General features: G+C 39.3%; 1 protein-coding gene across 10 annotated transcripts in view; it reads left to right on the top strand.

The window, feature by feature from the left end:
* Positions 1-17,787, top strand: part of snap91a (synaptosome associated protein 91a) — a 50,808-nt gene extending 33,021 nt beyond the window's left edge. The window contains exons 10-27 of one of the 10 annotated variants that reach the window (XM_079343537.1): positions 868-880; positions 1,153-1,325; positions 1,442-1,527; positions 2,926-2,940; positions 3,234-3,458; positions 5,144-5,200; positions 6,352-6,594; positions 8,084-8,164; positions 8,459-8,527; positions 8,854-8,973; positions 10,138-10,209; positions 11,856-12,068; positions 13,876-14,073; positions 14,165-14,183; positions 14,419-14,509; positions 14,984-15,118; positions 15,289-15,377; positions 15,702-17,787. In XM_079343537.1, the coding sequence (XP_079199663.1) occupies positions 868-880; positions 1,153-1,325; positions 1,442-1,527; positions 2,926-2,940; positions 3,234-3,458; positions 5,144-5,200; positions 6,352-6,594; positions 8,084-8,164; positions 8,459-8,527; positions 8,854-8,973; positions 10,138-10,209; positions 11,856-12,068; positions 13,876-14,073; positions 14,165-14,183; positions 14,419-14,509; positions 14,984-15,118; positions 15,289-15,369 (1,891 nt within the window). In that variant the 3' untranslated portion in view covers positions 15,370-15,377; positions 15,702-17,787. Of the gene's footprint in view, positions 1-867; positions 881-1,152; positions 1,326-1,441; positions 1,528-2,925; positions 2,941-3,233; positions 3,459-5,122; positions 5,201-6,351; positions 6,595-8,083; positions 8,165-8,458; positions 8,528-8,853; positions 8,974-10,063; positions 10,210-11,855; positions 12,069-13,875; positions 14,074-14,164; positions 14,184-14,418; positions 14,510-14,983; positions 15,119-15,288; positions 15,378-15,701 lie in introns of those variants that run through there. The other 9 variants (XM_079343540.1, XM_079343536.1, XM_079343534.1 and 6 more) reach the window with 9 other exon arrangements.
* Positions 17,788-18,697: the final 910 nt, after the last annotated feature.

Genomic DNA, 18,697 nt, shown 5'->3' with positions numbered 1-18,697 from the left:
TATAAACATATACTGCTTATCATTTCTTATTACATGTTTGCATTTGTGGCCAAACAAAATTTAAACCATTGCTTTCATTGACACAGTGCGCAATGACAAGTCATGACATCGTTCTGGCATGATTACTAACATATGTATGTTGTCATTATCCAACTGAACACCAATGTCTAAACAGCTTCACCAAGAATCTGTTCAAAAATTGATGGCCAACTTCTTGAGAGATTCTATGACTCAGCCTACAATGAAAACATGTTCAACATCATCTCTGACCCCTAACCCCGCTCTGAACAGTGAATACAAACTATTACCATCAAACTTGAGATACAGGGTCCCAAGCCTTTAATAAGGTCAAAAAGAAGCACTCTTTTTAAACCAGTCAATCCTAAAATAGATCATGGAGCTGAATCCCACATCAAAGCAAGTTGAAAGCCTCTCAATGTGTGTACAGGTGTTTGAATGCTGTGTCAAATGTTTGTACCTTTGTATCTTTTCTTCCATGGTTATGTTGCAAATGGTGCTGCTGTGATTACTGACAAATTTCAGACTTTGCCTGAAAATCAAATTCAATCAATCAATTAATCAATCAGTCAATCAATAAATAAACAAACACAATTAAGCCCAGACTATAACAAAGCTTGAGATGCTTGTTGTCTGCAATGTTGAACAGCAAAACTTTGTTAAAGAGCAACCTGGGCCAAGATGTTATTAATCAGCCGCATGGATCCATTTACTGCACGTTTACTAAATGGGATTGCTGAAGCATGGCCTGTCTAAAAAGACTAAAGTGATATTAAAGCGGTCACTTTGTTTCTAATCTCTGTAAGAGCATTTAAATCATTAACTTATGTGCATTTATTGTTTTTGCAGGTCCCCCACTAAGGTGAGCTATGTTTCATGATAAATAGCATAGGCTGTACAGTATTAATAAAAGTCTTACAGTATTTATATTAGCACTTTTAAACATCCAAACACAGATATTGCAGCATAAGTTTCAATAAAAACTGTAAAAGCATCATCTGACCTCTGATTTTACACTTATCTGTTACTGCTTAACGCAAGTTGTTGTGTGTAAAAAAGCGGTTGAATCACATCACTTTATGTAACTTGTTAATCACTATCGTGATTGTTATCTGGGGTCTATCTCTTCTGCAGGATGCAACAGCCAACAACAGCACACCTGCTGCTGCTGCTGCTGCTGCCGCCCCAGCAAAACCAGCGCCCCCAACTGCACCCGCCAGGCCCCCTGCACGTCCTGGGCCTCCTGCCAAACCTCCTCCACCCTCTGTCACCCCCACCGCACCAGCTCGTAGCATTGCTGCAAGCAAGTAAGAGACACTCAACAATAAGACAAAGTGTTAAACTGAACTCCACGAGTACTCAAGCATCAATACTGCAACAGAAATAGATTCCCTCAGTCAATATGGTCTTTTTCTCCGTCTAGTGCTCTTGATGATGGCTTCTTATTGGATCTAGACCCCATGTCCTCCTCAGCAGCAGGGGGCGCTACAGCCACTTCAGGATGGGGAGGTGAGAACTTGTTTCTTTGTCCGTTTAAACATTTTTTGAGTACATTGGTTGTGGAAGGTCACATTATGAAGTTCATCATGTGGAAAGTGATGAAAGGGTCCTCAGCCTACAGAAAATGCTTCTGCTTGCAGATTAATTAGCTATAGCTTAGTGAAATAAAGCTAGCTTTATGAGTTGGTGGATATGTATAAACTCATCAAACAAATGTAAAAGTAGGCTTACTCTTGTTGTAGGTACTAAAGTTAGCCTGGAATGCAGATAGACTCAGTTTATTGATCAAAACTAAGAATCTCTTTTTTTTATATATATATATATTTTTTTTTATTTTGTGATAAAGTGGACAAGTACAAAAATAAAAATATGGACATAGACATGACAGTTTAAGCAATGGCAAATAAACAGAAACAACAAGCAACACAGAAATAAAAAAAAAATACTCAAAACATTAACAGAGACAACTAAAGTAGATATAAAAGTCAACTATTAAGTTGTGGTGTTGTATAGAAAATGTGTGTGGTAGTGTGATGCATCAAAGTTGGCAGCTAAGTGGAAAGTAACAAAAGAGTTAGCAGAAGCAAAACTGAGGCGAGAAAGAAAACTTAACAATTACTTTATTTGTAAAGCAAAAACAAAGTTTACGTTTCAGTCCTTTCCGTTAGTGGAGATACTACTAATACTCCTCTTTGTAATTTTAAAGTAATAATTTTAGAGTAATTAAGGACACTAAACAAAGAAAGTATTTTATTTGGGAATACCTGTCTTTATTTTTCCCTGGCACATCACTTCTACATGTGAAGAGAATGATTCAGTTCCCATGCTTAATTAGGGACTGTTTCTCAGGGCAAGGCTTTAGCAATAAGTCCTTTTTATGAAGGAATACAATTAAAAATGGTATGGTTTCTTCCTATTTATTGATGAAACAATTTTCATTACATTACTTTAAGCCATTTCTAAAACGTGTAGTAAGTTCACATCCTTTTGGTAAACTGATAGCTGCTTCAAAGAGAAAAAGAGAAGACAATTGGTTTAAAAAAAGATACTATGCTCAGGAAAGGTTGACAGTAAAAGCAGGTCATTCTCTTAAAATACAACAACAAATGGTGACCTTTATAGGTGACACCCCACAATATGACAAAAGAAAATTTACCATTTTGAACTGCTGTCTGAGTTATGCGGATTTTTTATTATAAAGCTGTTTCCACTCTCTGATTACTGCAAAGTTAACTGAATTTAACTGTAGCCTTTCTCTGCACAGATAAGACACACCTTTTCTTGTCCCTAATATGGGCAGCTCGCAGATACAGCTGTCTACATTTCATCACAACTCTCCATACTTAAAAGAAGCCATTTATTCATTCTCTCTCACCTGTGTCTGTCTCTGTCTGTTTTTTTGTGCAGATCTTTTGGCTGTGGGTGAGTATGATGTTGACTGCACTGTGCTATGGACAGAATGTCTGCAGGCACTTCATTTTTCACTCTCCTACTTGGCTTTCTACCTAAATTTCTTATTGCCTCTTCTGTCAAGCTATTTGGATCTTTAGCACTCTAAAAATCTCCTGTGGAAATCTTTTTCTCCCGGTTTTTTTAAGTCTCTCTGACTCTTACATTTTTCTGCCATCTTCTCTTTCTTCATATTGCGCTCTCTTGGGCTCTCTTGGGGTTGTGACTGGGTCCTGGTATTTGGATTATGGGGTTTATCTGCATAGCAACTCCAACCGCCACTGATGAAGCCTCTGAAGCTCTCATGGCGGAGGAAGAGTCTGATGCTGCTGCTGATGTCACAGCCACTGCTTCCGCTGCGGCCCTTGCGCCTTCAGCCCCCGCTGCCGCTACCACTGCTGCCCCAGCTGTAACGGTGCCAACCTCACTGCCCGTCTCAGCGCCTGCCGCCCCTGCTGCCACTGCTGCCTCAGACATGGACCTTTTCGGAGGTCAGTCTGGTTCAAGTATAGGATGTAGACAGGAATACACTACGTGACAGCTTGCCTGCTTGTCAGGAACTATCCCCACCATTACTTGACAGATAGCTTCCCTTGTTTACAAAGTCATTATAAAGAAGTAGAAAAATATGAGTCTGCTCACTGAAATTCTTGATCATAAATCAACAAAAAATGTCCAATCAGATTAGAAATTTCTTGTTTGTTTATTTATGAAGATTGATAAGAATATCATCCTGAGATGATGTAAAACTTTATTAACATTAGCACTAGTTTGTACTTTTCATGTATATCGATACATCTGAGTCAGAGGGTAACACATCCTTTCTTAAACTAATGATTACCCAACAGTCACCGTGAAACATTTATTAAAATAGTAGATGTATTTAAGGAACTTTCAACTCTCTATTTAACAAATTAAATTACAAAAAGTGTCTATTGCAATTAAGAGTTCTCTCTCAAATATTTGACATATGGCAGCCCTTTTGTACTTAATATGACAGATGACATATAAGACATTACGAAGAAACAATCAAATAAGTAATTTTGTAAAGTTTGTAATTTGGTGAATGTGGCACAAAATTGACAATCTCATCTGGAACAGAAAAACGTCCAAAACTTCACTCCTCCAGAAGCACTTTGAGAACAGATGTTGCTTCAGAAGACTTCGTTCAGACTTCAGAAGATTTTCAAATTTAAAGAAATCTAAAAAAATGGATGCACAGTGCTGTGACTCAAATGTCATGGTTTATCCCTTTCCTCTTTCTAAAGTTTTTAACATCCTATTTGTTGCGGCCATGTGCAACGCGTTGAATGCTGACATATAATGTCAAGTGTTCACACTCTGTTTTGCATTGAGCACAGAGCAAAACACTGATGAGGCACATGCCAAAAGTATGAGCCGGTACTGTGGATTACTTTTGCTTTTCACTGGGTTTACTCAGAGCTGCATGATTACAAAAAAAGGCACTAATGAGGTTAAATATCAACATGTTGTACACAGTCAAAAGAGAGTTTTATCAGATCCTGTGCACCAATAAACCCACTGAAATGTAATACATCTGCTATTTTGACATGTATTTGGGGGATTTGCTGCTTTTTGCTGCTGTTGTCAACCAACCCTGAATGGTTCCCCCATTATGGCTCACTAACAGTTTCATAAATGTGTCACCGTGATGAAACTGGATTTTATAATGTGATAATTGGGCATTTTGTTGAAAACACTAACTTGAACTCTTACTTTGGAGAAGGATCAAATGTCTGCTGAATAAGCCATATTGATTCACAGAGAGATTTTTCCTTGTCTTTCCCTGAACTTACATTTCCCCCCCTGTCACAGAGTATAGAAAACTTGTGACAACTTGCCTCATTTCACAAACCTGCACTGGAAGTGCACTCACTGAATGAAGCATTATGCAGCCCTTTAAAACTTAAAATGTAATTATAGGATAACCACATCAGACCTTGTAAGTAACTGGGCTGCATATTTCTTGTATTCTCAGCTTTTTCCTGATTCTGACCTCTCATTTTTGTTTTTCCTGTCCATTCCATCTGTTTACTCATTTTTGTTCTTTACATCCATGTGTCTGTTGGTATGTTGGCCCCGGGTGTTATGTTTTGCGTTTGCGTTCTGGCTGTTTACGTCTGCAATACCCTAGATGCGTTTGCACCTTCCCCAGGAGACGGTCCTGCCGCTGTGGCCGCGGGTCCTGCTGCTGATGCATTTGCCGGATCTGGTGGGTGACAAAACAGCTTTTGGTGAAAGTGTGTGTCAGAGTATATGGGTGTGTGTGTGTGTGTGTGTGTGTGAACGTAAAAGCTGTTGTTGCTTTTATTTTATGAAGCTGCTTCTGCTTCCATAGGAGACAGTAAAAGAAACCTTAGCACTCAGGGCCTACTGTCTCGCCCCAAATCCTGCTCTACTGCCCAAGTCATGGACCTCCCTCTCCCTTATGTAAACTACTGTATGCCTGTTAATATTCATCCAGTCAATACTGCATTAAAAAGAACAGGTCAGCTGTTAGATGTAGTTTAAGAAAGATGCTGTTGGTTTTGATTTTCATCTCTGATACTTCTTGATCAAGATGATTATGATGTTGCTAATCATTGTCCAGCAATCTTCTTTTTCTATATGACATTGTATTTTAATCTCTCTCACTTCATGTTGCAGGACCATTGCAATTTCTCTGCAAGTATTTTTGCAAATTAGTTTCATAAGCTGAATGAAAAGTTCTCCTCTAGACTATAGTTAATCTTGTGTGATGTTTGTGGCTTTCAGAATACAGACTCATACATGTTTGTACACAACAAAATTGTAACAGAGAGTAGAAATAGTACTAAATGCTACTATGCTGTTTTACTGTTAGTGTTGCCTTGGTGAGTATCTGGTCTAAACCTAATTTACCTACTTTTCGTAGTTGTGTGTTGATCTGCTCGTTCTTCATCCTTGGGACTTGCCCTCACGGAATTATAAGCCTTGCTAGCTTTCAGTCTTTCGAAACTTGAGCCAATTAGAAAGCAAGTTCTTTAATCACTTGCATTCGCTGCAATGCTAGCAGTCTAATACTGTATCATTTAAGCACTATTTTTACCTGTTAGCATCACTATAGCCAACAATGCACAAGGGTCATGTCGATGATTTCAGTGACCTCATCTTTAAAAATAATGCATGTTTGCCAATGAACAACAATTACAACAAGAATAAAATAAAATCCCATTTCTCTTTGGTTTTAGCTTCTTTGTTTTCAAGTGTCTTGCCTAACAAAAGTGCTTGTTGCTTTAACAAACCCTCCACTAATTCCCCGTCCTTTTTCCCTTCTTCTCTAATCATAAACCCCTCTAACCTCTCTAACTTCTCAACACCAACCCCCTGCTGCTCTTCCTGAAGACCCTTTTGCCACGACAGAGGGGAGTGCAGACATTGCTCCAGAGCTGGATCTGTTCGCTATGAAGCCCACCGACACAGGGGCCAGCGCCATCACCCCTCCCACCTCTAGTGAGGCGCCGACTATCATCGCCCCTATCGCTCCCCCCGCTGCCCCAACCCCTTCTTCCACCACCGCTACCACAACCGCCACAGACACCACCACCGAAGAGTCTGCAGCCGCCCCGACTCTAGATCTCTTTGGTGGTAAAGTCCTCGCTGTCATCATGCTTTTCACTGCATTGCCCTGCATTATGACAATGATGATGCTGAAAGTTTGTTAACTGATGACTGTGTTGCTTTAGTGGTGATGATGACCACAGTGACAGCTGTAACAACATGCCCAGTCCTATTTTCTTTCTATTTTCCATGATGCCTCCTCTTTCGATATAGATCATTTAATCAAGTAAATCAAGCATCTTGACCTCCTCTGCACAATTATGATTATTACTTTTGTTTGCGATTAAAGCCAACGTTGTATGCTATGTTTATAGATAATCAATTGTTTGTTATTTAGGAGGTAAAACCTTGTGTTAAATTACATCTCTTTAGACATCAGTTTAGATGAATTGGTTTTCAAGTCAAGAGGGGGCTCAACTTGCTTTGATTTTTAACCTCAAATTAACAGACTGCAAAAATACAGAGGAAATAGTTTTCCTCTTCTGCTTGTGATCACTAGTTTAGATACTGACATCTGAGAATGCTGTATTAATCCACTTCCGTCAAAAGGGTGTATTGCTCAATTGTATCTGTATGTTTTTGGTTTCCTCTGGGTTACCTGAGTTGCAGTTGTTAATTTTGTTACTTTAAATTACCCATGCTGCAGACTGAGAACTCATTGACCCTGCACAGAGTGTGTACGTGGAAATAAATACTGATATAAGAATGGACATATGGTAATCCCATGTTCCAAAATACTTACATCTAGAACTTGGGAAATCCTTAATCAATTAAATGCTGTAGAGTTACCAGCATGCCATTTTCTCCAACTCTAATCAAAATGGATCACAGAATGTGTACAGACATTCATTGTCTTCTCTCCACTGCCACCAGCAGATGAAAGCGTCAAATCACATCTCCAGACTCTAGCATTTTATAGATATCCACATTTTCTGCAATATATAAAGGTATCCTACCTTTTCATTTGATCGACTGATTCATGAGGTCGATATCTTTTTACTGGAGTAAAATGACTGATAGCTGTGACTTTGATGTCCTGATATAATATTAAAATAATGTAAGGCTCTTGAAGAAAAAATAGTATTAATAATATTTCTATTTTAGAAAAAGAGATAAATGAATCAAGGTAATAACTAAAAAATGATAAAATGATTTGTTTCCACAGGAAAACAGAGTAAATAAAATGTATGTATGCATGTCTGCTTCAGGCTGCAAGAAAAAAAATGTTCTTGTGAACAAGGATTCTGTTGCTATTAAACTCTAAAATAATCAATGTTTTAATCATCCAAATGTACTAAAGGAAACAGGGAGGCAGACATTTTGCAATACACCCTTTTAACCTTTGCACATTTTCATTTTGCATTGCACTGACTGAACAGATACATTGCAGCTTAGCTGTTTAAGATTGAAATCTTTGCTTTCTCTGCTCTCTCTCATCTCTTTTCTTAACCCCTCATGCTGTTTGCACTGGACTTGAAATCTGAATGTTCATATGATTGTGTGTCCTTGTTCGTAGATATGCTTGATAAGCCTGAGCAAAGCCCTACCACAGAATCCAAAGCTGCTACCACTCCTAGCGTAGACCTTTTTGGTGCAGGTACAGGAGTTGATATCCATTTCTCTCTGTGTGGAACCTCTTCATATCTTCTGGTTACCATGCGTCCACTCCTCTGTCAACTGTTTTATCCCTACACGTCTTGGTTTGTGCCCCATAGTGCTATGAAAACTGTGCATGCTACCCACTTGTCCAGTCCTGGAGTGTTTTTTTTTTGGCTGCTTTCTATCAACGCTGTATCTTTGTACTTGCCACGCTAATACTTTTCTTTGCTCCCCAACCTCCATGGTTTTCTTCTTTCTTGTGTTCTGCCTCTCGCTTGCGTTGGTAAATTAGACCTTCCTGCTGTTTCGCGCGGGCCCTCTCCTTTGCCCGAACCAGCTCTGTCTGGGGACATTGTGACTGGTGAGTAAAGCTGCTTTGTCATTACTGCATCCCTATTTTCCCTTCATTTACTTGAGAGTTTGCTTGAAGAGTGCAGCTATACTCAACGTATGAAGATTTTTGATTGGTGCTGGTGCATGCACACCAGTCCTGTACTTCAAAATGATGCACACTTCAAGGATGTGGCTACACAGTAAAGATGCCTGCTTCTTTCTCCTTCCTCCTCTCTGCATGTCTGCTAACCCTTTAGAGCAGGCTTAATAATAGTGCATGAAGAAAGCATTCTGTCTTTGGTTATAAAGCTGCCAGTGAAAACTGCTTTTGTCTCTGCCTGTCTTTCTGTTCAGACTCAATTACAGTTCCAGATCCTGTTGCCCCTGCTCCAGTCCCTGCTCCTTCTGCAGCTCCTGTCCCAGAGGCCTCCTCTCCACCCAAAGCAGAGCCAGCACCTGTCATTGACCTGCTGGGTACTGTACCTCAGAACACCTGTACACCTCTCTAAACAGCAATATTTCCTTATAACATAATAATATATGAAGAATATGACCATGGCATGGCTTTAAATACTGCAATTTCTGACTTTAACTTATCTGATCTAAACTTTGGTTTAGTTCATTCAAAGGTTGTAATATTTGGTTAAATAAAACATCTTTACAACCTCTGGATCACAGTGATAAGTGAAATTGAGTTCTGTAGACATGCAGTGGGAAACTTCTTAGATATCTGAGATTATGGGAGAGGCCCTAAAAACACAAAAATAAAGAGAACTGCTTTTGTTTTTTTCATGTCTTTACAAAAAAAATTATTGGATGTATTCTAATAGGTTAATGCAGCCTGTGAAGCATATCGATCCAATCAAAATGTGCACCTTTGTTATTTTCTTCTCAAACCATTTCATTTAAAAAAATCAAACCTTAAAAGCAACATTTAATAATCGAGATAGCTAATTAATATGTTCAGGAAAATGTTTCATAACGGATTACCTGCTAAACTAAAGCCCTTCCCATTCGCTCCGGCTGTATACTTTTTGATGAGTGCTAAAGAGAAAATGCTATAGCTTTGAAGCAAATCCACTCAAAGATGATGGATACTTAAACGTTATACCATATATCAGCAAAAGTAGGCTAGCTTTGTCATTTTTAGGATGATAGCGTCATGATATTAAAAAATTAGCCAAAATCTGCGCGGCAGCACAGCCTCCCAGGATGGTTGTTTTGTTCATTTCCTAATTTTTGCACCAAATCCCATTCCATGATCAATCTTGCAACATATAGATATAAATGGTCTAATTTTTTTAGAATCATTATTCTATTTTATGAAACTATAGGACAAGGCAAGTTTATTTATGTAGCACATTTCAACAGCGAGTCAATTCAAAGTGCCTCACACAAGACATCAAAAGCATGATGACAGATGAAAGAAACCACCCCATCATGATCAGGAATCCAAACCATGTTATTTTTTCTTCAGTTCATGTTACATTTATATTTCATGTTTTGTTTAGTCATCTTTTGGTTTATGAGAATAATCTTGTCTCCCACCCTCACCGTGTCCCAGTGTGTGGTCCAGGGCTGACTTCTTACCCCTTTCTGCCCTCCATGCTGCTTTGTGGATTATTGGAATTCCTGCAGACTCTTTCAGTGGTCCTGCAGAGGAGACGCAGATCTCTGCTCCTGGAGGGCCTGGAGATGACCTGCTGGGAGGTGAGACTCCTCCTTCTGGTGTATTTCATTGGTAACCATTGGTGAATTAGAAAGGTTGAAATGATGAGCAAATATGGATAAGATGGCTGTTGTCTTGCAAAAAGTTTTCTTTGCCAGCTCTATTGTGAAAGAAATGTTTAGAGGAAGAGCCCTGACAGCTCAAAACATTGTGCTCCTGGTAAAGCACTTTTAGCTAATAAACACATTTATATTTGTGCGCTTTAGTGTTGTGGTCCTTTTTGCGTCTGATTAATAAATGAGAAATGAATCCATCAACAATCTCCATTTGTTCAATTAACAATGACGCACACTTGGCAGGACTGCTTATACTGCATTTAGCCAAAATGGCTTCAGACTAATTAAGAACCGTCTATAAATCTGACATCACAGTGATGTCATAGCCATAGTCTCGACCATCTATTTCCCTAAGAGTCTCAAGATATAACAAATTGTCTTTGTTATAACCTTTAAGCCTAATTTCTGAAAATGTAAGAACTTTTTCAACACATTCAACACGTCTGCAGACAGACATCCTGTTTACATGGTCACACACACAATAAATACAGTATGTACACTGTTCAAATGTTGGACACTTCGTGTGAGATAAGCTGTAAGTCATGATGAGGCACAATGGAACTTTTCTGTAATCTATCGGTTGGACATTAAACAAACAATCTGAATCCTACATATAGCAAGTGTGTACAGTGTAGAGTGTGCATTGAGAGCACAGTTAAGGGCACTCATTGTGCACTCATTGTGTGTAAGCAGATGTGGCCAATAAAGCTGATTCTTATCCGTTATAAAGCAGAAGACAACTGATGGCAGACACTCTAGATCTGGAGCAGGAGGGGGCAGTTATACAGATATTACCTGTGTGGACGACTGCCTTTAACATGAAGCTTTTTAAGTCAGAGTAATTCACACATGGAACAATTAGCAACCAATTGTTAGAAACTGTGAACAATAACATTCATGTTCTGTAACTTTAACCGTGCTGTTTTTTCTATGTACTGTTGTCCCGCTACTAAGTATTGTACATGTGCTTCATTCCATATCATAGACGTACATTGTCATGCTGTCCCATTCTAATGTAGGCCCATGTCTTGTGTTTTCCTGCTTATAGGCATCTTTGCTAGGTGTACCATGTTGCTGTGATGTTTTACTGTGTCTAGTATGTTTTGCTTTGAAAAGTTCAATTTTTTCTATTGCTGTCCTTGCTTTGAAGGGTCCTACAGTATGTCCCCTTCAAAGTGTACAGTACTGCTGCTCTGTCTTACAGACTTGCTTGTGTCTATTGTCCTGACATTCCCTTGCCAAGGGACAACAGCTGAACACTAGCCATGAATTGAATTGATTTCAGAAATGCTATGAATGTGTACTGTTCCTGTAACTTTAAACTGTATAGATACATATTTGAATTAAATATCCTTAGTGGATAAAGAATGGTTTCTTAAATACTAATGACTGTGTTTGCATACACGTTTCGCCTCAACTCCATAACTTGGCCGTTTTTATAACTTTTTTTTGCTCACAGTAAACAAGTTCAACACATTTCTTTTTGAAATGTTTTTTATACCTGGAATAGAGATGGGTCTAAATACAGTTCTGTATAATAGGTCACAGCAACAGTCTGTTTTCCCCGTCAGGCCTCATGTCCCTCACCCTGGCTCCCACTGCTGCCCCTGCTCTGGCTCCAGCCTTGGCTCCAGCTCCGGCCCCAGCTCTGGTGCAGAATGACCTGCTTGAGTCAGGGTTTGATGCTCTGGGATCCCTGCCTTCTCCAACACCCCCTGTACCAGCAGCAGCACTAGAACCTTTACCCTCCACAATAGCGCCCTCTGGTGGCTTTGATGCTTCAAGTAAGTGGATCATTATGGGTTGCAAAGATTTATTTCCCTCTTATTGTCATGATTAGGGTAGGGATATTGTCAAGTATTTGCACAGCTTTTTGCACAGTAATCTGCCCCGGTTCATCACAACTGTTCTACCATAACCAAGGTCCCGCTCAGTGCTTAACTTCTGCATGAATGACACACTGACGTGCTGCTTACACGGTCCTCCTTATTTCTGCTGTTTGCTCAACTCTTTAGCACTGCTGCCTCTCTTGCAATAATTTTCTGTCACTCTCTCTTCTCTTGGACGTCTCACATCTTTAGATATGATGTGCTTTCTCCACCTCCACCCCACATCCCCTTTCTTTAATCTGTATTTTCTCTCCCTCCTCTCTCTCTTTTACTCTTACTTCCCTTTTCTATGCCACACACGTCTTTTCAACCTTGTCAACCTTCCTTTCACTCTGCTGGGTCATTGCTTGCTTCTTCTAATCTTTTATTGGTGAGTTTAACCACTCAGTGATGCGTACGCAGTTTGGACAAGTCTTCCTTCAGCAGTCCTCTACACTTGCATGTTGCAATAGACCCCTGGTCGCTCCCTGCCTGAGATAATCAACTGTATCGTTCTTTGTTTTAAGTCAAATGCATCTTTATTCGCCCTTGCTCTTGTAGTTACCACTTGCCACCAAGACCAATGTGTGCATCAGAGTTTTCAGGTTTTTATTCCAACTCTTAAATTCTGTAACAACTCATTTCAATGACATAATTGTGCGACAGCATCACAGAATATACAATGTTATTTGTTTACTGCTGAGGTCAGAAAGGTTCATAGAGCCTGGCATTTTCATGTGGGTAGGTCATGCTTAACTCTATGTAGTAAATGTTGGCTATTTGTTGTTAGCTGTTAAACATGTTTGATAAGGCCCACTGTGGCAGTAGAAGGGTAATCTAAGTTAAACTGGGGGTCCCCAAGCAAGGCTTCCAACATTGCAAGCAATGTATCCATCCACTATAAAAGATAATGCAACGTTTATAAAGGTATGGGAATGTTTATAAAAGATATGACATTTATAAAAGATACAATGTTTATAAACGATATGGCAACATTTATAAAAGATATGACAGCGTTTGTAAAATATATGAAAATGTTTATAAAAGATATGACAATGTTTTTAAAATATATGGCAATGTTTCGTTGCTAGACCAGCAAACAGCAAGTTGCCATTAAATTTTGTTTTCAAGTTAGATAGTGTGCGGGAGTTTATCTTAAAAAAATAAAATAATTTGCTAACCTTGATATATATGGTTTTAATAGTTTGCTAAAACAATTGGATAATAGATAATTAGAGTTAGATAATATATAGTTAAGAATCAATTCAAAGTAAGTTGAAACACACTTTGAAAATGGCAAGAAGTCGATGAAAAGTTACTGAGGTGCTATGTTCACCCTTTCTTTGACTTTGACACAAAGCTACTTTAGGTGCCTGGTTGGAATAAAGATCTGTAAACACTGTGGCCCCAGATGCCACCTGGTTCAAATAAAGGGCTGTGCCTTTCTGTAAAGCAGCAAGTGGATATTCCAGAGATGGACAATGTAAACTGGCTGAGCAACTGGCCAAGTGCTTGCTGTAATTGAATGCTCAAATACATTTTCATTACAGCTCTAAATTGTGCATGCATTGCACAGCTGACCACTGATGCTGTCCTGGCTTGACTGTCCCCCTCACCGTAACACCTTGTCATACCTCTTCTCAAGTCTTGCTAGATCGGGGATTTGTTGGATTTTTATCTCTGTTTCACTGATTTCCTGCTTTTCCCACTCCCCCCCTTTAAGTGTTTGGTGGATTAGGTGATCTGCTTATGCCAGCTGTAACACCTCAGAGCACTGGGGGAAGCTCTGCTGGAAGCATAGCAGGAAGTATGGGAACTCCTGTTGCAATGGGAGGCACTGCCGGCCCTCCCCCCGCCACACCACCTCCTACCAAAACTATAGGGGGAGATCTAGACTCATCTCTGGCCAACCTGATTGGAGGTAGGCTTAAACTTGTCTTGTTCAGAACTCAGCTATTTATGATTAAAAATGTAATAGTGAATTGAAATTGTTTCTTTCTTTATCTATTCAGATCTTGGAGTAAAGAAAAAGTAAGTGTGCGTTTAAAGAAATTAATTAGATGGATTTTATTAGAGAAAGTCACATAGCTTCACTTTGATGAATAACTGGAAACAATCTGTATAATCCCAAAATGAAATGGATTTAAAATGTATTTAACAGTGATCCATCTGTGTCTCAGTGTGTGGATCCCTTCTGGTCCCATGCTTTATAATGGGATGAAATGCACGCTAAAGTCTGAGGTGTAACATTGTTGATCTCCTTTAGGGACCCGCTGAGTGAGAAGAAGCTGACAGGAGGGGCCAACTGGACACCAAAAGTAGCTCCCACGAGCTGGGGAACACCAGGAGCCCCCATGGTAAGACACCAAAATCCTCATCTTAAGGAAACACTTCATCCGAGATGGAAATTATTCAAAAGAAGTTTAGAGTGCCACCTTTAGACACAGACATACAATTTAGCTATTATTACATCACAAACATGACCAAATAATGTTTTATGATTTCTCATTACTGCAACCATAATGCCAACAATTGAAATATAGAATTTCCACAATCTGTGGCTCTATGGAAACAACTTGAAGTACATTAAAGACTGGTTACACAAGTAGCCGCTGCACCTGGTGCAGTCATCATGCCACCAATGAGTGCACAGCTTTGCTTTGGCATGGTGACTTTTATTTAGTTGAAAAATATTTGTATTTTTACTGTGAGCCTGCAAATTAAAACCATATTTGCTTCGATCACAAAAACGCATACTTTCTCGATTATCTCTGAGCTCTGTGGTGATTCTCTGAGCTACAATCCACTGTGTTTTCTCTTTGTCCCTTCAGCCTCCTGCAGGAGGGCCTGGAGCTCCCATTATGCAACCAATGATGGGACAGCCTATGATGGGACAGCCCATGATGAGACCTCCCTTTACTGGGGTGATAGGAGCTGCACCTGGAGCTGCAGCACCAGGAGCACCGGTAACCTCAGCTAACAATTTATCAAACCTGCAATTACCTGTAGTAACCCACTGTATAGTGATATACAATTCATAGTCAAAATGTTAATGATATACTTATTATGTGCTGTAAAACATTTCCGAGGGTATGATTAATACTTTTCTCATGAAGCCTGTTTCCCTTTTTCTTAGCTCTCTCCAGGACCTGCAAGCCAAAGTGTAAAGAAACCCAAGGACCCTTTGGCAGAGCTCGACCTCAAGGACTTCTTATAATGCCCCAGGTGAGAGTTTAGAACACATACAGGGTTGATTTTTTTAAACTACAGGAATTCAACTCAAGTTAGGCACATTGTCTTTTAGAAAGTCGAACTTCAGGCCATTTTACAGCAATTGATCAAATTACAGCAAAAGACTAATTTCAAAGTTCGAGTCCTCATCTGTTTGTTTGAAGCCCTCATCACTTCAGCGTTAGTGTTTTTTAGTGTCTGCATAGGTTGTGCCCTGCTCAGCACAGTTGCTGCTGGTGGCCTACAGCCTCTATGAAATCATAAACGCTACAATGACATGACTCTTATCTTGAAATGTTCTATGTTTCTGTGTTCCAGCTTTTTGCCTCTGGAGCGGGGCCGTCTGCCCTGTTACCTGGTGTCTGTTAACACCTCAGGATGCCAACTATGATCAGCTACTCAACCTTTCAAGAGCCTCTTTTATCCACCCCTGCCATCAAAACCCCACCCGTCTCCTGTGTGATGATGTTGTAGCACAAACTGTGAAAGTGAAACATAGCGGATTATTATATACATGAGGAAAAAAAATACAAGCGTGTGCTTATGTAGATGTACTAATCTTTTGTCAAAAGAAAAACACTCAAAACCCAGACAAAAATTACACAAATTAGGGTGAGTGAAAGTGAAGGTGTGTTTAGAGTTCTTTTTTAGTGTTGACTCGAATGGAAGTGCTTTGGTTGAGCTCTCTCCCATATGTGTTCTGCCTCTTTATGAAGGTGGGGGGGGGGGCTCTTTTGTCAATCTCTGATTGGATAGAAGTGGTAAACAAAGCCCTGATAGATTTTCAACAAAAGATGTTTCGTGTTGTTTACAGAAAGGCTCTTTGATATGCTGTACATAGGTTTCTCTGGAGAGGATTATTGTATCTATTCTGTATGTCTGTTGAAGAGAAATATAAATGTGAATCTGACATGAAATTGTAAGAAGTTGTGTGAGTATCCTTCCTTTTCCCATCATCTTTTGAAAGTGTTTAAAAACAAAAATGAATATGGCTATATGATCAGTTTTCTGTACATTAACTTCAGTATGGGCTTCTGAATCATACCAGACCAGGAAGTGATCCTTTTCTTGATTTTTCTACTCATTTTTTCAATGTTCCTTTTATGTCCTTTTGTCCAATGTTATTTCTATGTGTTGTTGCTCCTTGATCTATCCCTCAAACTGCTGTCGATATGTGCTGGCAAAGCTATCAAAGGACATATCGTACAACTTACTACCACACAGAAGGCTTTGGTTATTGATCCCAGAGGTTAGGTCAAACTCTCCCTCAGTGTAATTGTACAGTGTCTACCTACAGATTTGACACTACCCATGTGGTTATGTTTGTTGCCTGTGCTTTCATCGTAATTATGACCAGGTCAGTATGGTTATTTCTGTATTTAGAGTAAGTTATTTTGTTGTTGTACGAAACTCAGTGTTCAGACCAATCAAACCAAAACTTAAACGTTGTCATTCTTTGAGCGGCAATTCAGATTTCAAAGCATTGAAAACTTTCACCCACGGAAATGATCCATAAAATTAAAAACCGAAACATAAAGGAACCCTGTATAGTTTTCATCTAAATAACATTCTGTTTACTTTTTATCACCCAATAACACGTTTTGTATCCTTTAGCTGAAGAAATGTGTCGAATTAATGCATTGTCTCATCAAACATGAGATGCTGATTCATCCTGAAAACTTTACTTCAAGTGTTTACAAACAGAGGCCTGCTCATCCAACACTGCGTCATGGCGCTACTTGATGTCAAAAGGTTCACAGGGTACCTTTAAATGTCATATTGCTGTTGTTCCAAGTGCAGTCATACTAAATGAGCAAAGTAAATGTTTAAATCTGCACTGATTAAAACATAGTTAGGATGGTCATCTAGGGTTTCTTAAAAATGTTTGATTGCTGTCTGAACATATGTTTTGCTCAAGTTGTTTTATTTGATTGTTGCTGACCTTTGGCCAGTTGTGAATTGAACAGTAAACATATTGTTACCGGCCACATGGGAGTGATGTGTACATTGTGTAAATCAACAGGAAGTCCCTGTACATCTAACCATAATTGTGTTTCCCAAAGCATCCTAACAGAGACCCCTCTGTTCCTGCACACTTGCCATAAATTCAACATGTTCATATCCATTTGGACAATTGTATACCACCAGAGTCTCAAGTCCAGTGCTGTAAATCAGACTAATGTAAAGTTTACTCGGTGTTGTCATTTCTATGGACTGAATAAGCAAATGGTTGTGAGAAAATGTTGTGATTCCGAGAAAAAAATGGGAGAAAATTGACATTTTTCATGGCTGAATTATTAAAAATGTATTTTTGTTTGGTTGTAAATTCATTTTATTTTTTGATGACCCTCCCCAGTGCATGTAAGCCCTTTGAGGTGCAATAAATTCTATGACCGATTGAACTGCCAACAAAGGCTTCTCTTTTCTTTCACGTCATAAAGTTTATAGAAATGTCAGGAGAAGGTGAACTACTTACATCCCATTACAGCTTTAGTAAAACTGCAAGTGATGACCAGGGCCCCATTACCAAACCTAATCTTACCCCAGGGACCTATTTCTAAGTGTCCAAAAGCTCCACAGTGTGTGTTGCTTGTTTTTTGGCCACATTGTGAATATGGACTTATTGATATCCAGCAATGTCACTGTGTTATGTTCAAGTACTCTCTTCAGATATACTTTCAATTGCTCAGTCCTCATCTGTCTTTTAAGAACTGATTACATTGAGCTTACTGAAAACCAGAAGTTGAATTGATCACTTCTGAGTGCAGTTGATACTTTTTGTCCTGTTAGGAAAACTTGAGTCCAAGACAAATTTCCCCAAGGGGACAATACAGTGTATATACATACACACCACCTGCAGTCAGAAGCATTTCAGCAAGGGTGCACCATGTTCTTGGTCTTTGTGTTTGTACCATAAAACTGGACTGTTGTATGGTGAATCGAGAAGGGTCCATTAAACTGAAGGCAGGATTGACATATTATCACCTAACAAAGATTTCATGAAAGGAACTGAGCAACACTTTGAAAATTGCCCTTGAGGGCTGAAAAACGTCACAGTTTGTGAAGTCACAGCAGGGGCTCAAAATGTGCAAAATTTGCACTGACAGTAGGAAACCTTCCGAAGGGGCCCCTTCCATTATAGCTCTGTCCCTTTCCTTGCAGGTCACATGCATACTTCTGTGAAACCTAAGTCTATCAATGTACAGTAAGTGCCCCCAAAGAAAATGAAGAATTTTGAAAGAAGAAAGCAGCACATCTGGAAGTAGAGCAGATAATGTTGATTAATGAATTAATAGTCTAGCTAACACTATGGG

The sequence above is a fragment of the Symphodus melops genome (assembly GCF_947650265.1).
Source record: "Symphodus melops genome assembly, chromosome: 5".
In the NCBI taxonomy this organism is placed as follows: domain Eukaryota; kingdom Metazoa; phylum Chordata; class Actinopteri; order Labriformes; family Labridae; genus Symphodus; species Symphodus melops.
The sequence above is the reverse complement of the archived record's forward strand: the minus strand, read 5'-3'. Positions and strand labels throughout refer to the sequence as shown.